The 19,246-nt window shown below is 38.7% G+C and overlaps 2 protein-coding genes across 2 annotated transcripts in view; one reads left to right on the top strand and one right to left on the bottom strand.

Moving 5' to 3' along the window:
* PECR (peroxisomal trans-2-enoyl-CoA reductase) overlaps positions 1-19,246 on the top strand; it is a 71,132-nt gene that overhangs the window by 34,400 nt on the left and 17,486 nt on the right. The window lies entirely within an intron of this gene.
* Positions 3,142-8,875, bottom strand: TMEM169 (transmembrane protein 169). The gene is made up of 2 exons (XM_044667526.1): positions 8,602-8,875; positions 3,142-3,764 (listed from the first exon to the last, which is right to left on the bottom strand). The coding sequence occupies exons 1-2, from the start codon at positions 8,873-8,875 to the stop codon at positions 3,142-3,144; spliced, it is 897 nt and encodes a 298-aa protein (XP_044523461.1).

Genomic DNA, 19,246 nt, shown 5'->3' with positions numbered 1-19,246 from the left:
CTCTATATATACATATATATATGTATATATGTTCTTTCAAATTATCCAATTAATGATATTATTCTTAAGGTTTATATGTATCATTTTCCCATATGAGAACAGTATTTTATACATTATAATTGGTCTTTCATGTTTGTCTTATGTTTCTTCTCGTTCTTGTAGTTCAAATTTTCTGTTCAGTTCTGGTCTCCCTTTCCAACCCCCCCACACCCCCAGAATATCTGGGGGAAGCGAGGTGGCTTAGGGGATAAAGAACCAAAATTGGATACAGGAAGTATTGGGTTCAAATCTAGCCTCAGATAAATTTTTTTATGTGTACCTATTAAAAACTTTTTTAAGCACCCTATTTATAAAAACCTTTTAGCTTCCATTTTGGAATCAATATTATATATTAGCTCTAAAGTAGAAGAATGGTAAGGACCAAGTAATGGGAGTTAAGTGACTTGCTCAGAGTCACTCTGTTGGGAACTGTTGGAGACCAGATTTGAACCCAGGATCTTTATGCCTGATCTTTATGCCTATTTTTAAATTGTTAACTATGCTAATGTTGGGTTCTTCTTCCTATGTGTGTAAAAAAAAAGCTCAAGGTATAGTGTGTGTGTGTGTGTGTGTGTGTGTGTGTGTGTGTGTGTGTGTGTGTATGAGTGTGGTTGTTATTGTTATTTCCTGAGCTCTCTGGGGATCTTTACCTCTTGATTTTTCTAATTTCTATAATATATGGTCCCCAGAAACTCTATCATTTTCCATACTCTTATCCCCTGCAGTTTCTGCAGAGGCTATATAGTTTTACCCCTCTCTTCTGGAGCTGCAATCGGGAACTCTCTTGTTCCAAGGTCCTCACCTCCCTTCAGCCACACTCAGTGGTGTGTGTTCACTCTTTCCTCCTCCTCAGCTGCAGTCTGAGATGGTATCTAGTCAGTGCACATATGTCCCCCAATCTTTTCCCTGTCAGCTGCCCAATCCTGAAGAAGTCAATCAATTGAAAGATCACAAGCTGAGACTGGGGTCTACACAGCTGCCTCCAGCCCCCGCCATCTGTTTATTCACTTGTCAGACTGTCACCTAGAGCCTTCCCAGATTTTTTCCAAGTTGTCTCACTTTGGATGATTGTTTTCATCCCCACTCTTAACTATTTTTGCCAACTTAAAGTTCACTCAGAGGCACTATTTTTAATTCTTCCTGGGGGAAGCTAGAAAGTGAGATAATCCTCTGTCCTATTCCACCATCTTCCCACAATGCTCTCTGATTGTTTTTCATGCATACCAATCATTCTCCCTCTGTATTCAAGGTCTAGCCTGAAGCTGAGGAAAGGGTCTGATATTGATTTGTTAGGCAATTGGCATTCTTTGCTTAATAAATCAAAATGATTGGAAGGTTGAATTTTTGTTTCCTCAGTTATTTCATCTTTTACCTGCCACATCTTCCCATGCTAACTTCCATCAATAATCCCAGGCATTACTTTTCCCCACACTCAATATTGAAAGTTTATTAATTTAAAAATCTGTTTCAGAAGCAATAATTAGAAGAACTGGTAGGATGGAAGAAGTTACCTAAACTGTGAAAAAAAGATCCATTCCAAACTGAATTCAGCAAGGCACTGGCAGCAGGAAAGGGTCATGATAGAATTTAAGACCTATTAAAGGAAACACAAGGTATTGATGCCACCTTTCATTTTTGGACCTCAGCATCAGCATTGAAAAAACAAAGTCCAAATGTTAAAATTATGTGTATTTTTTTTATTTCCTTTGTCTCTATTACACAAGAGTACCAGATTCTGCAAAAACACAAAAAAGCACCAGTGTTATTATCTTTGCTCCTTGGAAATGTATTGTTAAAGTTAAAACATTAAAAAACAGCCCCAAATCATATCCCAGTCCTCCCTGGGTGTGGGGTTCAGCACCAGAACTAGGGCCAGATGTGCCCTGAGTGAGGAGCTCGCTTCATTGTACTCTGCTGTCCCAAGAATCTAGACCTAGAGAAAGGATAGGAAAGAAGGCTGAGCTACTCCAGACAGGAACTGGTCATTCTAACCTCCTACTTTTTAGAGTAGATTTTCAAAAAGTGAAAATAGATCTTTAGGTATTAGAAGGGGAAAAGGGCAAGAGTGAAAAACTGGACTATTTTATAGGGGCAGGGAATGACCAAAACTACCTTAATTTGGGGCATTAACCTCTTGGTGCCAAAAAGACAGATGAAAGTTCTCTATCAGTTTCAAGACTGTGCTTGTTGTTCAATGCTGGAAGATTTGCCTGTCTCCAAGGGTAGGTTGATTAAGCTCCCCAGAAGGCTTTAGATTTTTTCAGATAAATGCTTGTTTTGTTTTGTTGTTTTGCTTGGAACTGTGTTTAGTAAGTCCAGGAGGCACAACTCCAACCTTCATCCCAAGAGAGTTATGCTGCTAATTACACAAGTGTTTGTCTACCCACCCCTCACCCTGCATGAATGATATTATGTACTTCTATTTACAAAGTATACACTGCTGTTTCTCTAGACCCCCTTTCTGCAATATGCAGCTTGAAAAATCAACACTATCATCCTTTGGAGGGAGCTAATCTCTCAAAGCCCAGGATAGTCACTTACTTCATATTTCAAGTTATTTGCTTGTAGCCCTTAGAAGTGTGATGGTTGTTCCCTTCTTAAATGTTTGACCCTGTATGCTACCTTGTACCCCAATTCTATTGATGACCTTGAACTCCTTTCGGTCCCCTTTCCCTACATAGTCACCTGAGTCACATACTGTCCTAGGTTTGAAGAATGAAACCAAATTAGAAACTGAGGCAGGATCTAGGCTGCTGTAAGAAAGCCATTATCATCATCTTCCTCTCTCTTCCAAAGGTTATCACATTGGAGCAGAGAAGAAAGACAATGGGCTGCTTTGGCACATTATTTCCCCACCCATTCATCCACCCTCATCTTCCTCAGTCCTTATCACCATGGTACTCCAGATTGAGTCATTTGGAACTATCAAGTAGGAGATAGGAAGGAATGTCTAGAGAAAGCTAATCTTATTCAGAAGAACAAAAGGCTATCATTGGTTAAGGTATTTTTTTCATGTACTCCTTATAACTTTGAAATGGCATGTGATGAGTAATACTGTTGACCTACTCTGGAAGGGAAGGAGTAAAGGGGGAAATGGGGTGGTTAGACAGCAGAGGTTTCTTCCCCCTGTATGGGATCCTTGGTGGAGGGGCTGCCAGAGATGTTGTCCGACTCAAGCAGTTCAACAATACTGTAGGGTGAGCAGTCTTCCAGGCCAAGCTTGCTACAGAGCCAGCCACAGAAGCCCTTCTCCATGTCCCGGGCAGCCAGCCACCACGCTCCCCAGGACCATGAGAGCTGAGCTACAGCAGCATAGAGGCCCAGGGAAGAGGCCACAGCCATGATGAGGACTGGATAAAAGAGGATGAGGCAGGGGCAGCAGGAGATCTTGTGCCAAAAGGTCCTCTCCTCATTGTACACCAGGAAAATGTTGTACCAAGTGATGGTCCCATAGTAGAAAGAAACAATGAAAGAAAGGACAAAAACCACAGGCAGGCAGATCACTGTCCATAAGACCACATGAGGACCTCTGTCAGCTCCTATTTGGCAGGTCTTCTTTCCCTCAGGCGTGGCTTCATTTATTAACTCTTTGGACTTGGTCAATTCCTGTAGCTCCTTCTCTGTTAAAGTAACATGAATGTCTACCATTTGACCCTTTTTTTTCCCCCGAGTGATGGTGCCAGTTAATGTAACATAACGACTGTCCTGGGGCATGTTCCACAAACCTGCAGAAGCAAGAAAAGAAAAGATCAAGGTCTGAAACAAGCACGTTTCATTATTGTCATTGCTCTATCTCAGATGGAAATTTTCCCAAGTCCTGTTATTGCATTGTTACTCATGAAACAGTTGGCTTGCTTGAGTAAATATGCTCATTTGGATTTTTGTTTATGTGTGGGAAGAACATTTCTTAAGACTGAAATTAGTTAGCTTTGGTTAAAGCTTAGATTCATGAGATAGGTGATTTTAATTTTCTGTTCAAATATTCAATAGATTCTTTATCATAAAATATGGCAGGGTATTTTCTCTACTCTGTAAATCATTTTAAAGCATTATAGAAAAGTGAGTTATTATTGACAGGTAATATATGGGAAAAGAATACTGTCAGAAGCACTTATTTTATATATGTGGAAACTGAGGCAAACAGGGTTAAATTATTTGTCTGGGGTCACACAGCTAGGAAGTTGTCTGAGGTTGTATTTGAACTCAGAAAGATGAATCTTCCTGACTTCAGGCCTGGTACTCTATCTACTGTGTCACTTAGCTGCCCTGGCTACTAACAAGAACCACATATTACCACCACATATTTTTGGCTATCTTGTGTTTTCCAAATATTTCTTAGAAAAAAGTCTGAGGGAAAGGTTTGTGTTAATTCTATCATAAAATCTCACATGCAGAATTTATATATATATATGTATGTATACATATATATATATATATAAATACATATGTATATGCATATATACATATCCTTGATGCATATCTCTAAGACTAATGACACATATTCCCCAATGGAAAAATTGTCAAAGGACATTTTCCGAGAAGAAAATACAATTACTAACATGAAGAGGCTTACATTTCCTAGGAATCAGGTAAATACAAATGAACAGCTTTAAGATACAACTTCATACCCATTAGGAAGGGAAAAAAACCCCACAGGGGGAAAATGATAAACATTCTATGTTTTATAAATTTTCTATGATTTGTAGAAAATAACATTGACTACAAAAGGAGATATTTTAACTTCCTTATTGATAATACTCAGACCTGGGCCTTACTATCTGACCTACTGCTGTACTTTTAGGATTTCCTGTCTGTTCCGTGTGTCATTTTCATTAGCCGAATTCTTTTATATGTTTTGTCTCCCCCAATTAAAGTGTGAGTGCCTAGAAAGCAGGGATGGATTTTCTCTGTTTCTTCATTACTTAGTAAAATGAGGAAATAGGTGGTAGAGCGGATAGATGAAGACGTCCACCAACTTCACAAAAGTTCCTAGTGGGTAGAACATTCAGAAAGGGGAAACAGGGTCTGAGAGAATAATGGGTTATGAGTTAAAGTCTAAGGGAAGGAGAGCGTAAGGCCAGAATAAAGACACAAAGACAAAGAAAGTTCTGACATGAAGTAGGCAGACAGCAAATTAATTCTGGTGGAATAGAGCTTCACTGGAATGAAGCTCTGATGGTGAAGAGCTTTGATGGTCCAGAGCTCTGGTGGTCAAGAGCTTAGCCCTTAGCCAACATGCTGGTGTTTTTATTGGGGTTACAACAGTATAGGGGGAAGGGAAAATGATAATTAGACAAGTGGTTGGATACATTAACATTATGAGGCCATTATCACGAAATACAAACTGCCAGATCCCAAGACAATAGGTATAGCTAACATCTGGATCAGGAGTTCAAATGGCCGAAGGCATCTAAGCTTGTTTGATACAGATAAGAGACTGAGACAACTGACCAGTCTTCTGGAGAGTAGCCTTAGAGAAGGGCTCAGAATTTGACAAGGTTAACGTTCAATTTAACTCAAGGTTACAGAAACTAATCATAAGAATTAGCTTTTTGAGTACTCCTAATAATATCAAGATTAATATATGCTTGGACTCCTACAATAGAGCACTAGGCTTGGAATCAGGAAGACTCATCTTCAAATCCAGCGTGATACTGGCCTTGTGAACCTGAGCAAGTCACTTAAACCCTGTTTACCTCAGTTTCCTTCTCTATAAAATGAGTTGGAGAAAGAAATGGCAAGCCACTCCAGTATTTTTGTCCAAAAAACTCCAAATAGGGTCACAAAGAGTTGGACATGACTGAAAAACACATGATTACTGGTACCTATTTAATAAATGCCCATTCATTCATTCATTCATTTTCTTTTTCATTTCTCTTTCCCTAGTGAGGGAGGTAGAATGACAACAGGTTCTGATCAGATAAAGAAATTTCAGGTTTCATGAATATGAAGGCAAAACACTTGTGGATTATGACATTCATTTACTTTTCTTGTTACCTTTGCAATGTTTTCTAAAAATGATGTTAAATAGGAGTAGCAAGAATGGACATCCCTGTACACTAATGAAAATTCTTTTAGTGTTTTTTTGGTAAATTTTTTGTAAATTGTCAACCAAATGGTTTCAAATTTATATTTTTTATTAAAACATGGAAAGATCCTTCTCTTCATATATTAAAAAAAGTTTTAGTAAAAGTACTATGTTTTATTGAAGTATTTCTGTGTATCTGGTGGCATACTATAGTCTTTCTTTTAAAAATCTTATTGACATTATTTATCATTTTAATTTCCTGGTAATCATTCTTGATCACAAAGGTTAAGTTTTTGTATACTATTATATTCTACTTGAAATAATTTTATTTTCTATTTTTGAGTTGATAGTCATTAATTATATTAACCTATGGTTTTCTTTATCTACTTTGTCAGTGTTCAACTTAGGGAAAGGGAAGAAGAGAGAAGGGAAACAGAGATCTTCAGGGAGAGGAGAAATTAAACTAAACAGACAAACAGCAGGCTTTACAGACTGGGACTTAGACTCAAACACAGGCTGAGGGAAATAGACTAAACTGAAATTAACAAACAGGGTTTAGTTAATTTCACAGGAAGGGTCTTGGTTTGAAGTTACACCTTCCTCCAAGATGGATCCCCGGCTTCCCTTCAAACCCAGAGTATGTTAGTTCTTTCCCTCTTCTTCCCTCTCTTAATAACTAACAGACAAATTATACTAATAGGTCTGTTGAAACACAAAAGGGTTTATTATCTTTAAAGGTTGGTGTGTCAGGAAAGTGGATTGAGAAAAGCCCTAACAGTTGTCTCAGGAACCTCAGGTGGGGGAAGGGAGGCAGAGATGGAGTCTGAGTAAGGTCCTGCCTCTAACTCAGCTTACAGAATGCTCTTGATATCTAAAGGGAATAAATGATGACTGACTAGTTTCTTTATATCTAATACTGTCAAATATTAATTAACCCTTCACAGATTTGAACTCCTCTCTAATTACTCTCCTTATTAACTCCACAGACATATAAGGTAAGGGAGGGAAGGTAGGAAATAATATTGGGAAGGAAGATATAAAGGGTTTATCCAAAATAACAATCTCTTAAATAAATATTTCAAAGCTAGGCTAAATTTCAATTCTACAGATAGATAAGGAAGCCCTCAGCTGATCTCAGTCCTCTGTCCACCAGAGACCCAAACCAACTGACTCTTCCCTCAAGATTCCAAACCCCTAACTCCTTTTAGAACTCAGCCAAAGCTTGAAAAAACTATATGACCCCCTCTCTCTATACTACACTTGCCCAGGGTCACACATCTGGGAAGTGTCTGAGGCCGGATTTGAACCTAGGACCTCCTTTCTCTAGGCCTGACTCTCAATCCACTGAGCTGCCCCTGAAAAGAAAGACTGTTGAACCAGGCTCTGAATCTTTGAGCAAGGAAGGTGAATGTCCTGGAGGTTAGACAATAATAGCTACTAGCATCTTATTTGAGAATGAATATGGATTGAATAAACCTCAAAAGAGAGAGGTTCCTGATTGATTCATGGTAGAGAGAAAGTCTATAAGTGTCAAGTAGAATCAAGAAATATTCATTTCCCTCTATTCCACAACTAGGAGTTTCAGGTGGTATGACTGAAAGTGGAACCAATGCTGTGTCATAAGGAGGGAATTGGGTCTTATTTAGGGCAAGATGAAGGAGTGAGAAGAGAAAAGTTTTAAGATGAATGTATATTTATTAGCTTTGAAGCAAGCATTCCAGAGAACACAGCGTGAGGGGCAGTTTACTTTAAAGGGGGATGCTGGAACAAGTTGAGCTGTCAGGAGATAGAAATAACGAGCTAAACAGTAGTGGGGTGATAGAGAATGGGATTTGTACAATGACAGCTATGGGTTAAGAATTCCTGGGGTGAGTGGAATACGATAGTGGGAATACACTAATCTGCAAATAATATAAATGAAATCAGCTCTGAGAAACTGAAGAATCAATGGTAAAAACCATATGGTCAGGATGAAAGGACAAATCCTTTCTTGTATTATTGTATACACAAATAATAATCTATTAATGTAGAAAATCCTATTAAGTGGTTTTAGGATCATAAATCATCTGATCAAAGGCTGGCACTAGAAAGGACCTCAGGGACCATCTTGTCTAACTCTCATTTTTCAGATGAAGAAATTGATTCATGAAAATTAAGTGACTTGTCCAAGGTAACATAGATGAGCATCAAAGGCAGGATTTGTATTCAATTCCTTTGATTTCATTCATTGTTTTTTTTTTAATCAGTGTCATGCTTCTTCCCTTAAAATTACTTTCCAGAAATATACCTTGTAGAGAAGGTTCATTTGGGTGTTTGTTGGGAAGTATCTACTGTGCCAAAAGCGAAATATATCAATAATTTCTATTAAATAGACCACCTGGAGGCAGCCACCCTTCCTTTTCTAAATATAATTTTGAAAGAATACAAATCCTTTAACTCTTCTAAAAGGAATGAACCAACTGGTAGAAGCTGATTTATTTGCTAAATGGTCATTTTCTCAAGGATGGGAAACCATTGACTTCAGAGAAACTTACCCTCAGCCATAGGATGACCAAGGAATTTGTCCCCCTCCTCCTCTACGGAACATTCTCCTTCTTCATATTCCCCCTGTTTCTCATCTGCTTTCTCATTTTCTAACCTGTAGACAATAATAGATTCAGGCCGAGATTCCTTCTTTTTCTTCTTTCTTCGGCCCATTGTGGCTTCTCCATCAAGAGCCAGTGCAGCAGCCACTGCCTTCCTGAGAGATCCTTGATGAGGGCTTGATGGCTGGCTCTTCTCTTCCATTGGCATAGGCTCCTCCATCATGGTGTTAATCCAAGCTAACTCTTGAGAAGTACCGGTCCTAAAGGTAAGTTCACAATTCACACATCACACAGCCTGTGCCTGGGTGGTGTTGAGAAACAGACAGCCCATGCCCATGTTCAACCTGAAGGAGAAAAACACACCAAATCTATCAATGAGGAAACAAATCAGGTTTAATACATAAAAGAAAAAATAACTAGAAAACGTGGCTTCTTCAAGTCCTAATCCAAGATTTATATTCCTTGGCATTGAGATCCTGCAAAAAGTGTGGTCCCTAGTCACTCGACCTTAGTTTCCAGGGGATTAACATGTAACATGTAGTACTTGATCATAGAATTAGAAGGTATGTCAGGGCTCTTCTGTTTTCTCTGATACATAGATTAACTTCCTTTACAACTACCCTGACAGGTAAACATTCAGCTACCACTTAAATACCACCAGTGACTGGGAACTCATTACTCTGCGGCAGCCTGTTCTGGTTTTGGGATAGCTCAAATTATTAGGAAATTTTCTTTTATATTGTACTAAAATTTATTTTCTTCTAACTTCTTATTATTGCTAGATCTGCTAATCTGGGGGCTAAGCAGAACTAGTTAGCTTCATAACAACCCTTTACATATTTGATGAATGGAAAGAAATAAACACTGGTGAAAGAGATAGGAGAGATTGCGCCTTTTCTTGGAGAGGTTAAATCTAAGAGAAGACAATATATATATAGAAGTGGTGCCTAGGAAATATGCTTTGGTTTGGGAGCATGGAAGGATGGTGGAATCATAGGGCAGCTAATTGAAATAGTCTTTACAGAAGCAAATCACAGTGTTGGTTTGATTACTGTTGAAAAGGATAAGAGTTTAAGGAGTGGGAATGGCTGGATATGACAACATGGCAGCTGAGTAATCTTTATAAAGATTTGTGTTCTTATGTTAATTACTCCATATTTACGTGGCTGGTTTGCTAAGTGCTACAATAGTTTCATTTAAGACTTTTTTTTGATTGTAGGAATACATGGATGATTGCTTTGTCAGAAGGAAGGGATGACTGCTCTACCATGTTACTGATATATGACATTTCTAAGAAAAGGAAGCTTACCAGTGAAGCTTATTATGAAAAGTTTCCAAACCTGTTGGCTCAAAAATGAAAATATATTTGCATAGCATTTTGCACACAGCTGGCATCTACAGATGCACTGGACTCACTGAATCATAGAATCTCAGTGCAGGAAGGACTCCAGAATCTAGTCTCAAGTGTACCGGAAAAAGAATCCCTTCTACCATAGAACCAACAAGTGGTTACCTAGTCTTTGCTTAAAAACCTTTGGCAGGGGGCAGCTGGGTAGCTCAGTGGATTGAGAGTCATGCCTAGAGATAGGAGGTCCTAGGTTCAAAGCCAGCCTCAGACACTTCCCAGCTGTGTGACCCTGGGCAAGTCACTTGACCCCCATTGCCCACCCTTACCACTCTTCCACCAAAGAGCCTATACACAGAAGTTAAGGGTTAAAAAAAAAAAACAACAAAAAAAACCCTTTGCGGGGTGGAAACACACTAGTTCCATTCTACTGCAAAAGAGAGGCTTTCCCTTTCCATCTCAGTTGTATATATATATATACATATATATATATATATGTATATATATATATTTTCAGGTTTTAATGGATACATAAGTCTTGTGGTCCCTTCTTGACATAAGAATCTCTTTGGATTAGAAAGAGAACAACACAATCTACCCATACTTCTGGGAGTCTTAAAATAGCTGGATGAAGATCAGTAGTGGAAATTCAAGAGAAGAATATTTTATAGAAACAACTATGGAAAACGTCAAAAAAGAAGGAGGTGATTTTGTCTACTCCCCTTTCCCAATCAACAATGACACTGGAACTAATAAAATACAATTTACACAGCAAGGAACAGAGACTTATCTATAGACACAAATAGATAAGTCATCCGAAGGAGGAAGCAGCTTTAGGGAGCATGATCCTTCGCATCATAGAACAGTGCATCTATTGGCTCGATAAAGAAGCGGATTCTAAGGAGTCTGGCTGAGAAGGATCCCTAGCAGAGACCCTGCATCCAAAAGAAGCAACCTGAGAACTCTACAAGAAAAAAAAGGAAGAGAGAAAGAAAATAAAAGGATATCCATATTCATGCATTGCCAAGAGTTACTAGTTAATTTTTTTTGTCACACTAAATATCTTACATATGTACTTCACTACCATACTACTCTAAGCTTATGTTTACTCTTCCTATGAATGCTATGTGTATTTGTGAGAGAATGAGCCCTTGCCTTTTTAGGAGAATTATTTGAACCAACTTTTTTTTATATATCATCTTAAATCCTTTGGATAAAAGTTAATTAAGTTACTTACTGATTGTTAGTGGGAAGCACATTGGTAGGGGCTCTAAACTTTTTTTCTCTATGCTTTTTTTGGGGAGTAGTTTTATAGATTTTTGTTACTCATATAAATATCATTTATATTATGTATATTTTTACATTGGCAGTATATATATATATATATTTTATGATTCTGATTTATTCATTCTGTACTTCATATATATTTTCCCTTATTTCTTTATATTTGGAATATCTATAGAATTGGGAGACCAGAAGTGTAACTTTATCAGCATAGGAAACTTCCTGTGATAGAACTCCCTTTACCAACACACATCCACATTCACCCTGCATCTTAAAGTCATAGAGATTTGTTCAGAATATTGAGAAATTAAGTGACTGATCCAGGGTCATACAGCCAATATGTGACAGATGAAGGTCTTGAATTTAGCTTTCCTTACTTCAAGGAAGTTCCTTGCTCTCATCCTTTATGCCACATTACTTGTCATGCTTTAATTTCTTAGAGCCTGATGATCTTCCATTATTTTAATATGCCACAATTTTTAGCAATTCTCTAATCACTGAAAAAAATGGTGTTTTCACTTTTTATTTCTTGCTATTTCAAATCATGTTGCTCTGAGTGTTTTTTATAGCTTAGTTTTTTCTAGTTTCTACAACATTTTGAGTATAGTCTTAGTACAAACTTTTATTTAATTTTAAAAATTCTGAACTAAATACAAAATAAATTGAGGATTAACTTAGATAGAGAACCGAAGAGGGTTGTACACAAAGCTGCACATTACTGTTATTTATAGTATACTTTTTACTGTAATATAATCTGCTGCAGTGGCTGGGCGTTTTCACCTTTGGATTCAAATGTGGGAAACCTTTTTTGGAACTTGGAGTTATGCCTGAGATAATAATCTTAGTTATCAGTAAAACAAAGGGGCAATAACTTAGAGCCAAGTAGTAAAGACTTAGCATTGACTACTGTTCTCTCTAAACAACAGGCCCTTCTTTATCTGTATATTCTGCCTACCTCCTCTTTCCTTGATACTTTTTAGCCTCCCTGGGCACTCTTCCTATTTAAGGAAATTTACTGGTGGAAGGGCTCCCATATAACATCCTAGCTTTTTATATTCTGTTTTTAAAATTTCTCATATGTAAGGGGCTCAGACTTTTAGGTAGGCAGAGAAGAGATTCTATAGATTTAATAGACACTAGGATTTTTCATGATTCTAATTTTATTAGGAAATCATGGGATTTGAGAAAGAAATAGGTTTAGAATGAACTTTATTTTTTCTTTCAGGAGGACTATGGATAGCATCTGGGCACAGGGTAATTCTGAAGAAAGCAGAGACAAAATATCATAGCATGATAATTGTTATATAAATATTAGAGAATGTATGTAGAGAGGGAGGCAAGACTAAACTAACTGGATACTACCCCTGGTAATTGTGTGACAGCAGTGGAGTCCAGATAGATGGCTAGGGCAAGATCAACCGAGGCATGCCCTAGTTAGATGATGTGACACCTCCCTCCTATACAACAGTGCCCAGGAAGGATCCTTTTGGTCAATGGATGGTATCCCTTCAGGTCCCACCTGGGGTTGATTGAAATGAATATTGGGCTCTATCAGCTTTGGTAATGGTAATTTGACTGCGTATCTCCCTTCCCAGAGAAGCTATGAAATAACCAATCCAGGAAGGTACTTAAAAGGCTTTATCTATAATTGGCAAAGATGAGATATTGGGATGGTTAGAGGTATTGGGAAATCCTAACTAATTTGGTAATGATAAACCCTTAGAGCTGTAGGCAGGTAATTGCTTCAGGATAGTAAGCTCCTCTGGCTCAGCGTGGCCAAAGCCAAACCAGAGTAGGCAAGCTGCTGCTTGATGTCTTTCAGCTTCTTCTTCTTTCTGCTAGATGTTATGCCTAAAAGCCTTCAGGTATACCACCCCTTTCCACCCAGTTCTTCTTCTCCTGCCCACTTCCCGGATCCCTCCCAGGCCCTGGGAAACCTAGACAACTACAGATGATTTGATTTCCTAAATATCTAGGAGCAGTAGAATCAGTAGAGTGATGGTATGGGTACAGGTTGGCAATGATAGTCAGGTACAAGACAGGAGGAACTTGCAAGGTTGAGCCAAGCAAGTCACCAATCCCAAAAGTCCAGGATCCACAGATCTCAAGTCCAAGGGAAGGAAAGGAACCAAAAGTCAGGCATGCCAGGGTATTTATACTGCCCTGGGCCAACTGCTTTCCCCTGTCCTCACGGCCCCTGGGAACATTCCAAGATCCAACGGTTCTCATCCATCAATCAAGGATGAGACTCTCTGCTCCCGGAGCTTCAATATAACATAATTTAAGTGATGCCTAGGGTAAGGAGCAGATAAGGGAGCTAGAAAAAAAAGGGACCTAAATGTGAATGATCAAACAGAAAAAGAGAGAGTTCTTTACTATGCTTAGAGTTGTGTAATTAGGATTTGCTCCCCAGAACTCTAAATCTCAGCTTCCCTCTCATGTTAAGTGCTAATGTAGGGAGGATATAAATTTTGTGTAGCTCCACTCTCTTGCTCTTTTCCCCTGATCACGACATGTGGATTTACTTTTTGTTAGATGATTGGGTTTGAACTTCTATTTCTTTTAGTTTATTTTCTTCCTACTTCAAGTGATTATTGATAAACTTTATAAAATATAATACTTGGAGTTATTGGATACTAATTTAAATCTTACAAGAGTCAGAGTGTAGAATTCCCACTTATGTTGGTAGATTGAGTCCCCAGAAGTCAGCTGATTACTACTCTCCTTAGATGTTCAACTTGGGTTTTCCTAGTATTACTGCTTATGAGTCTCCATGGGTACATTTCCATTTCAATCAAGTCGTAGATATCAATTAATTTTTAGTAAAGAATATTTACTAAGGCAGCATAGTAAAAGTAGTAGATATAAATATTCCTGTCTCCCCAAAAGTCTGTGGCACATTCTCCTACAAGTACATTTAGGTCAAGGGCAAAAGTATTCTGAAACTTGGTGTGCTATGGTGGTGAGATACACATGTAGGATAAATATATGCCAAAAAAGGTAACTTACTCAAAGTTACATGGTTACTCAAGGTTCTTTTTTGAGGTGATAGCTGATTTTTTTTAATGCAAGAGATCCCATTTCTTGAAGCTACACTGTTCTATATTTGGCAATCTTGCTATATTCCTGGGTCCATCTTTGTGTCCCATTTGTCTTTCTGCTTTTGAATGGATACGTTCCTCCTCATTTAGATACTCCCTTGTCTTCCTCAGTATGTCATCTCCTTCTTCTTACTCTTACATTTAGTCAGGGTTCTCCAAAGTTCCATCATCAATCCTTTTCTCACCTCTCTGGAAACAACTCCCTGATTTTAAAGTTACAAAAGACTCCTAAGATCATAGATCTGGGGCTAGAAGGGGCTTTGAAGAGCACCTAGTTCAATCCTTTTATTTGATAAAGAAAATCTTCAAGGAAAGATTAATCTCATGTAACACCTGTGTCAAAATTGTGCTAGGATAGAAGTGAATAGATTGTGAGGAACACTGTAAATTAAAGTACGTTTTTCTCAGGCTAATGATTCTCACGTGACAGTTCTTTTGCTTATATTTGCACTTCAAGTTCTCAAAAGTGCCTAACAGTTTGTTCATCTGTGAAAATTGAAGCCTCTCTAAAAATCAGAGGATAATAATTATGATAACTCTTACTTGAGAAAAGGAAGAAACCAGATTTAACCTTCCAGCCTTAGAAGGGCTCTTACGCCAAAAAAGATAACCAGCTGTTTTTCTTCCTTATGCATAAGGAAGGAAGAACAAGAAGGCCTTTGATTGCATATAAAGGAAAATCTTTCTGACAGTGAGAGAACTTAGTCTTTAAAAAAATAAGATCCTTACCTTCTCTCTTAATATTAATTCTAAGACAGAAGAGTGGCTAGACCTAGACAACTGAGGTTAAGTGACTTGCCCAGGGTCACACAGCTAGGAAGTATCTGAGGTCATTTTTGAAACCAGGTCCTCCAGACCCCATAACTGGCACTGTAACTACTGAACCATCTAGTTGCCCTTTATTATTATTGTTTTTTTCATAAAACCTTTACTTTCTGTCTTAGTATCAATTCAGACAGAAGAGCAGTAATTAGCCTTTACAAGGGATAACTGAGGAAAGCTGCAGCAATGCCTTCTATCATGGGGAAAGGGGGAGTCTAAGAAGAGGAGCAGGAATCTTCTGTGACTTAGGGGATGATTTTGCTTGAATAAAGCAAGATATCTCCTCTGCATGCCTGTCGGCATTCAGATTCTGTGATTCTAAATGTGGAACCCTCCACAATCAGATGGCAGGGCAAGCATCTGTTCCATTGTGGGGGAAATGCATGAAGTTGTGAGACAGATGGAAGAACAAGCAGCAACAATGTCTTAGAAAATGAAGAACAAATTTTCCTGTTTGAAAGAAATTCCCAGTACCTGGGTACCTGAAGCAAAGACTCCAAAAGCGTAGCAGCTACTTTGCCCTTTCACAATGAACACAGTGGGGAAGCCTGGAGATCTTATCAAGTTGAAAAGCATTCATAAGTACCTTGTATATGCCAGGCACTGTGCCAAGTACTAGAGATACAAAGAAAGACAAAAAGCAATTCCTATTATCAATATGATTAATATTAATGGAAAAGACAACATACAAATAACATATTTTGTGTGTATATGAATGCATTTGTGTGTATATATATATGTGTGTATGCATGCACATGCACATAGATATGCATTTGTCTATATATACATGTATGTACATGCATATATACATATAGCTATCTATTTATATGTATGTATATATTTGTATGTATAATTGAAGATAATCAACAAAGGGGAGGCACTAATTTAAGGAGGACTAGAAATGGCTTCTTGTAGGAAGTGGGACTTCATTTTTTTTTTTTAACCCTTACCCTCCATCTTAGAATCAATACTATGTATGAGTTCTAAGGCAGAAGAGTGGTAAGGACTCGGCAATGGGGATTAAGTGACTCACCCAGGGTCACAGAGCTAAGAAGTGTCTGCAGCCAGATTTGAACTTAGGACCTCCCATCTCTAGGCCTGGCTCTCAATCCACTGAGCCACCCAGCTGCCCCCAACTTTATCTATCTTGAAAGAAGACAAGAGGTAAGATAATGGAGAAGAGAATTGCAGATGTGGGAAACAGTCTAGAGAAAGCAAAATAAAGTGGCATTTTTGAGTAAGTATTTAACTCCCATTGTGAAGTTGTTGCCATAAGGAATGGTGGTACTATATGAGAAGTAGGTTATGAATTAGAGGCATCTATCTCCCTTTCTTCCTTCTAGCATCAGTAGAAGGAACCCAGAGACACTGAGGAAGGTAATGACAAAATATGAGACCATCTCTTCCAATTCTTAATAATCAATCCATGGCTCCTTGGCAATGAAGTCTAGTGTTAGATCACTCTCATTAGGAGGGAGAGTTAGCTGAGTCTATCCTTTACTCTTCCTTTTCTGCTTTCAGTACATTTTTTTCCTATTCTGGAACCTTTTCAAGGAAAAAAAAAGCAATTTCATGTTAGTAAACTGTTCACCAGGAGGAGTTAGGATTTTCCATTCTGAAAGAATTAATTGTTCAATGGCTGCATTTAGGCTTTGGGACTCCCAGGCTCTTATTCCATTTATTTTATATTTATGCTGGTAAAGACTAAAGAGCACCCAGGAATTTAGGAAATCAAATAGGGGAAGCCATGGGGATCCAGTCTGGGTGATCTACAGTAGTCTAGGACAAAGACTTTTTTACAATGCACTATATTTTATGAGGAAAGGGTTTTGTGATCATCTTTAGAATTAATTTAGTTATCAAAGAACAATAAAATTGAGATGTTCTGGTAAGAAAGGTATGCAGCACTTCTGGTAGCAAATCTTTTAATAGTCATTAAGAAGTATAATCATGAGGAATAGGGCAGCTTGATGGTGTAGTAGATAGAATGCAAAGTCTGGAGTAAGGAAGGCTCATCTCCCTAAGTTCAAATATGCCCTCACACATTTACTAACTATGTGACTCTAAGTAGGTTGCTTAACCCTATTTGCCTCAGTTTGCCTCTTCATCTGTAAAATGGAGAAACAGCAAACCACTCCAGTATCTTTGCCAAGAAAACCCCAGATAGGGCCCCAAAGGATCAGACAAGACTGAACCACAGGGGTTTTCAGGAGCAAAGGCTGTGCAATAAAGTTTCTGTTTTAAAATTTATAATTTATTCTAATTCTGGGATATTCTGCTAAGGCAGAGCTCCCAGTGTGGAAAAATCTTACACTGCAATGCAGCTCACCAGCTCAACTGTAAAAATACTTTTAGAGAACTGCCTGTGGACACTGCGAAAGTAATTACTTAGCCAGTGTGTTTCAGAAAGTTGAGATTTGATCTGAGTCTTCCTCACTCCTAAGCTGGTAGCATTACATCAGGTCCCTCTGTCTTGCTTGGTCAGTCTTTGCAAGTTGGAAGGGCTTTGAGTAGGGCTCCAGTTCTAGCAGCCTTATGTTTGCTGCCTGAAGTTTAATACTAGGTTCATTTGAAGGTGATGAATTTTTTAGGCATAATCACTTTCAAAGACCACCTACTAAGAAAGAGAGGAGATGAGAGAGAACCCTCCATCCGGAAATCACTGGAAGAACAGAATGTGGTTAAAAAAAAAAGATGGACTTGAAGTTGGGGAGGCCTGGATTCAAAGATCTCATCCAACAGTTCTTAGCTTTGAGAACAGGGAGCAAATCAACCTTGCTGCCTTAATTTGCTCATTTCAAAACCACCGGAATGACACACTGTCCTCCCAAGGTTACTGTGAGGACAAAATGAGATAATGACTATAAAGTACTTCTAGCAAGCTTTGAAGGAATCTGCAGGGTCAGCTTGACCTCCCATCTTTTAAAACTAAAAATGAAACAATGCTTTCCTTTGAGATTTTAAAAGAGAGAATCCCATTCCCTCCTTCAAAGGGCATGAACTGCAACCCGTGAACTACCAAGAAGGGGCGGGGATTATTCTATTAATAATAAATCAGAATGAAAGAGAGGGAGCAGGATAGAAGGAGTACTGTTGCCTTCTAGGAACTGCGGTCCCAGAGACTGGGTGGGACCCAATGTGGGGGGGAGCTACCAAATCTATCTGCTAGAGCAGCCAGGTTTCCAACATCCTACATAAAAATCAAATGAGAAATCCGAGTGGCATGCTTTCAGGATTGTTAGAACTATTTTTTTGCAGAGACATTGGTATCTTACCTGAGAAAAGAGTTATCCCAAAACGAAGGATTCTGTATAAAAATTTTGCATTGATGGCTTTTTTGTTTTGGTTTTTACATAGCTTGAAGTCCCCCCCCCCTCATCCTATGGAGCCAGATCTTATAACATCTGACCTTTAAAAGAAGCAGGCTCCCTATTCTGGCTAAATACTGGAAGGACATCCTTTAGACACATCGTACCATCTGGACAAATTTTCAAGTAAAGAGAAGCAGATTTACCAGATCAGTCAGATCCATTTGCAGACCACTACAGTGTAGCATACAAGAAGCAAGAACAATGTAAGGAGAAGAATCAGCAAAAGCCAACCCTCAATTCGACACAAAACACCCCCCAAAATCCAGCTGCAGCTAGGTCGAGCGCTCTTGCCTTACACAGGGAGGGTTAAGAAGCTCCTTCCCCCTCCATCTCACATACTTATAGAGGTGGAAACTCTCCGGCATGATCCCTAGTTAAGAAAAATCTATTCTTATGCAGCCAGAGAAGAAACCGGTTCATCTCAGATGCTGCTGAATCCGTCGTCTCTCACCTCCCTGCCCTGTGGGTGCAGGCGGAAAGGCGCTGGCCTAAGAATCTTAGAACAGGGGGGGAGATACCCTCATTATTTTTACCGGTTCGCTTCCATTAAGGTCCAATGGTTAAGCAGAAGCAAAAACCAAGACACCAAACCAAGCCCTCCGCAAACTAGGGGAAGACTCTGGAATTACCCCGCCCTGGCTCCCCCCACCCACTTACAACCTTCCCCTCCC

This window comes from Gracilinanus agilis, chromosome 3 (assembly GCF_016433145.1).
Source record: "Gracilinanus agilis isolate LMUSP501 chromosome 3, AgileGrace, whole genome shotgun sequence".
NCBI lineage: Eukaryota > Metazoa > Chordata > Mammalia > Didelphimorphia > Didelphidae > Gracilinanus > Gracilinanus agilis.
This window is presented reverse-complemented; position numbering and strand designations above follow the sequence as displayed.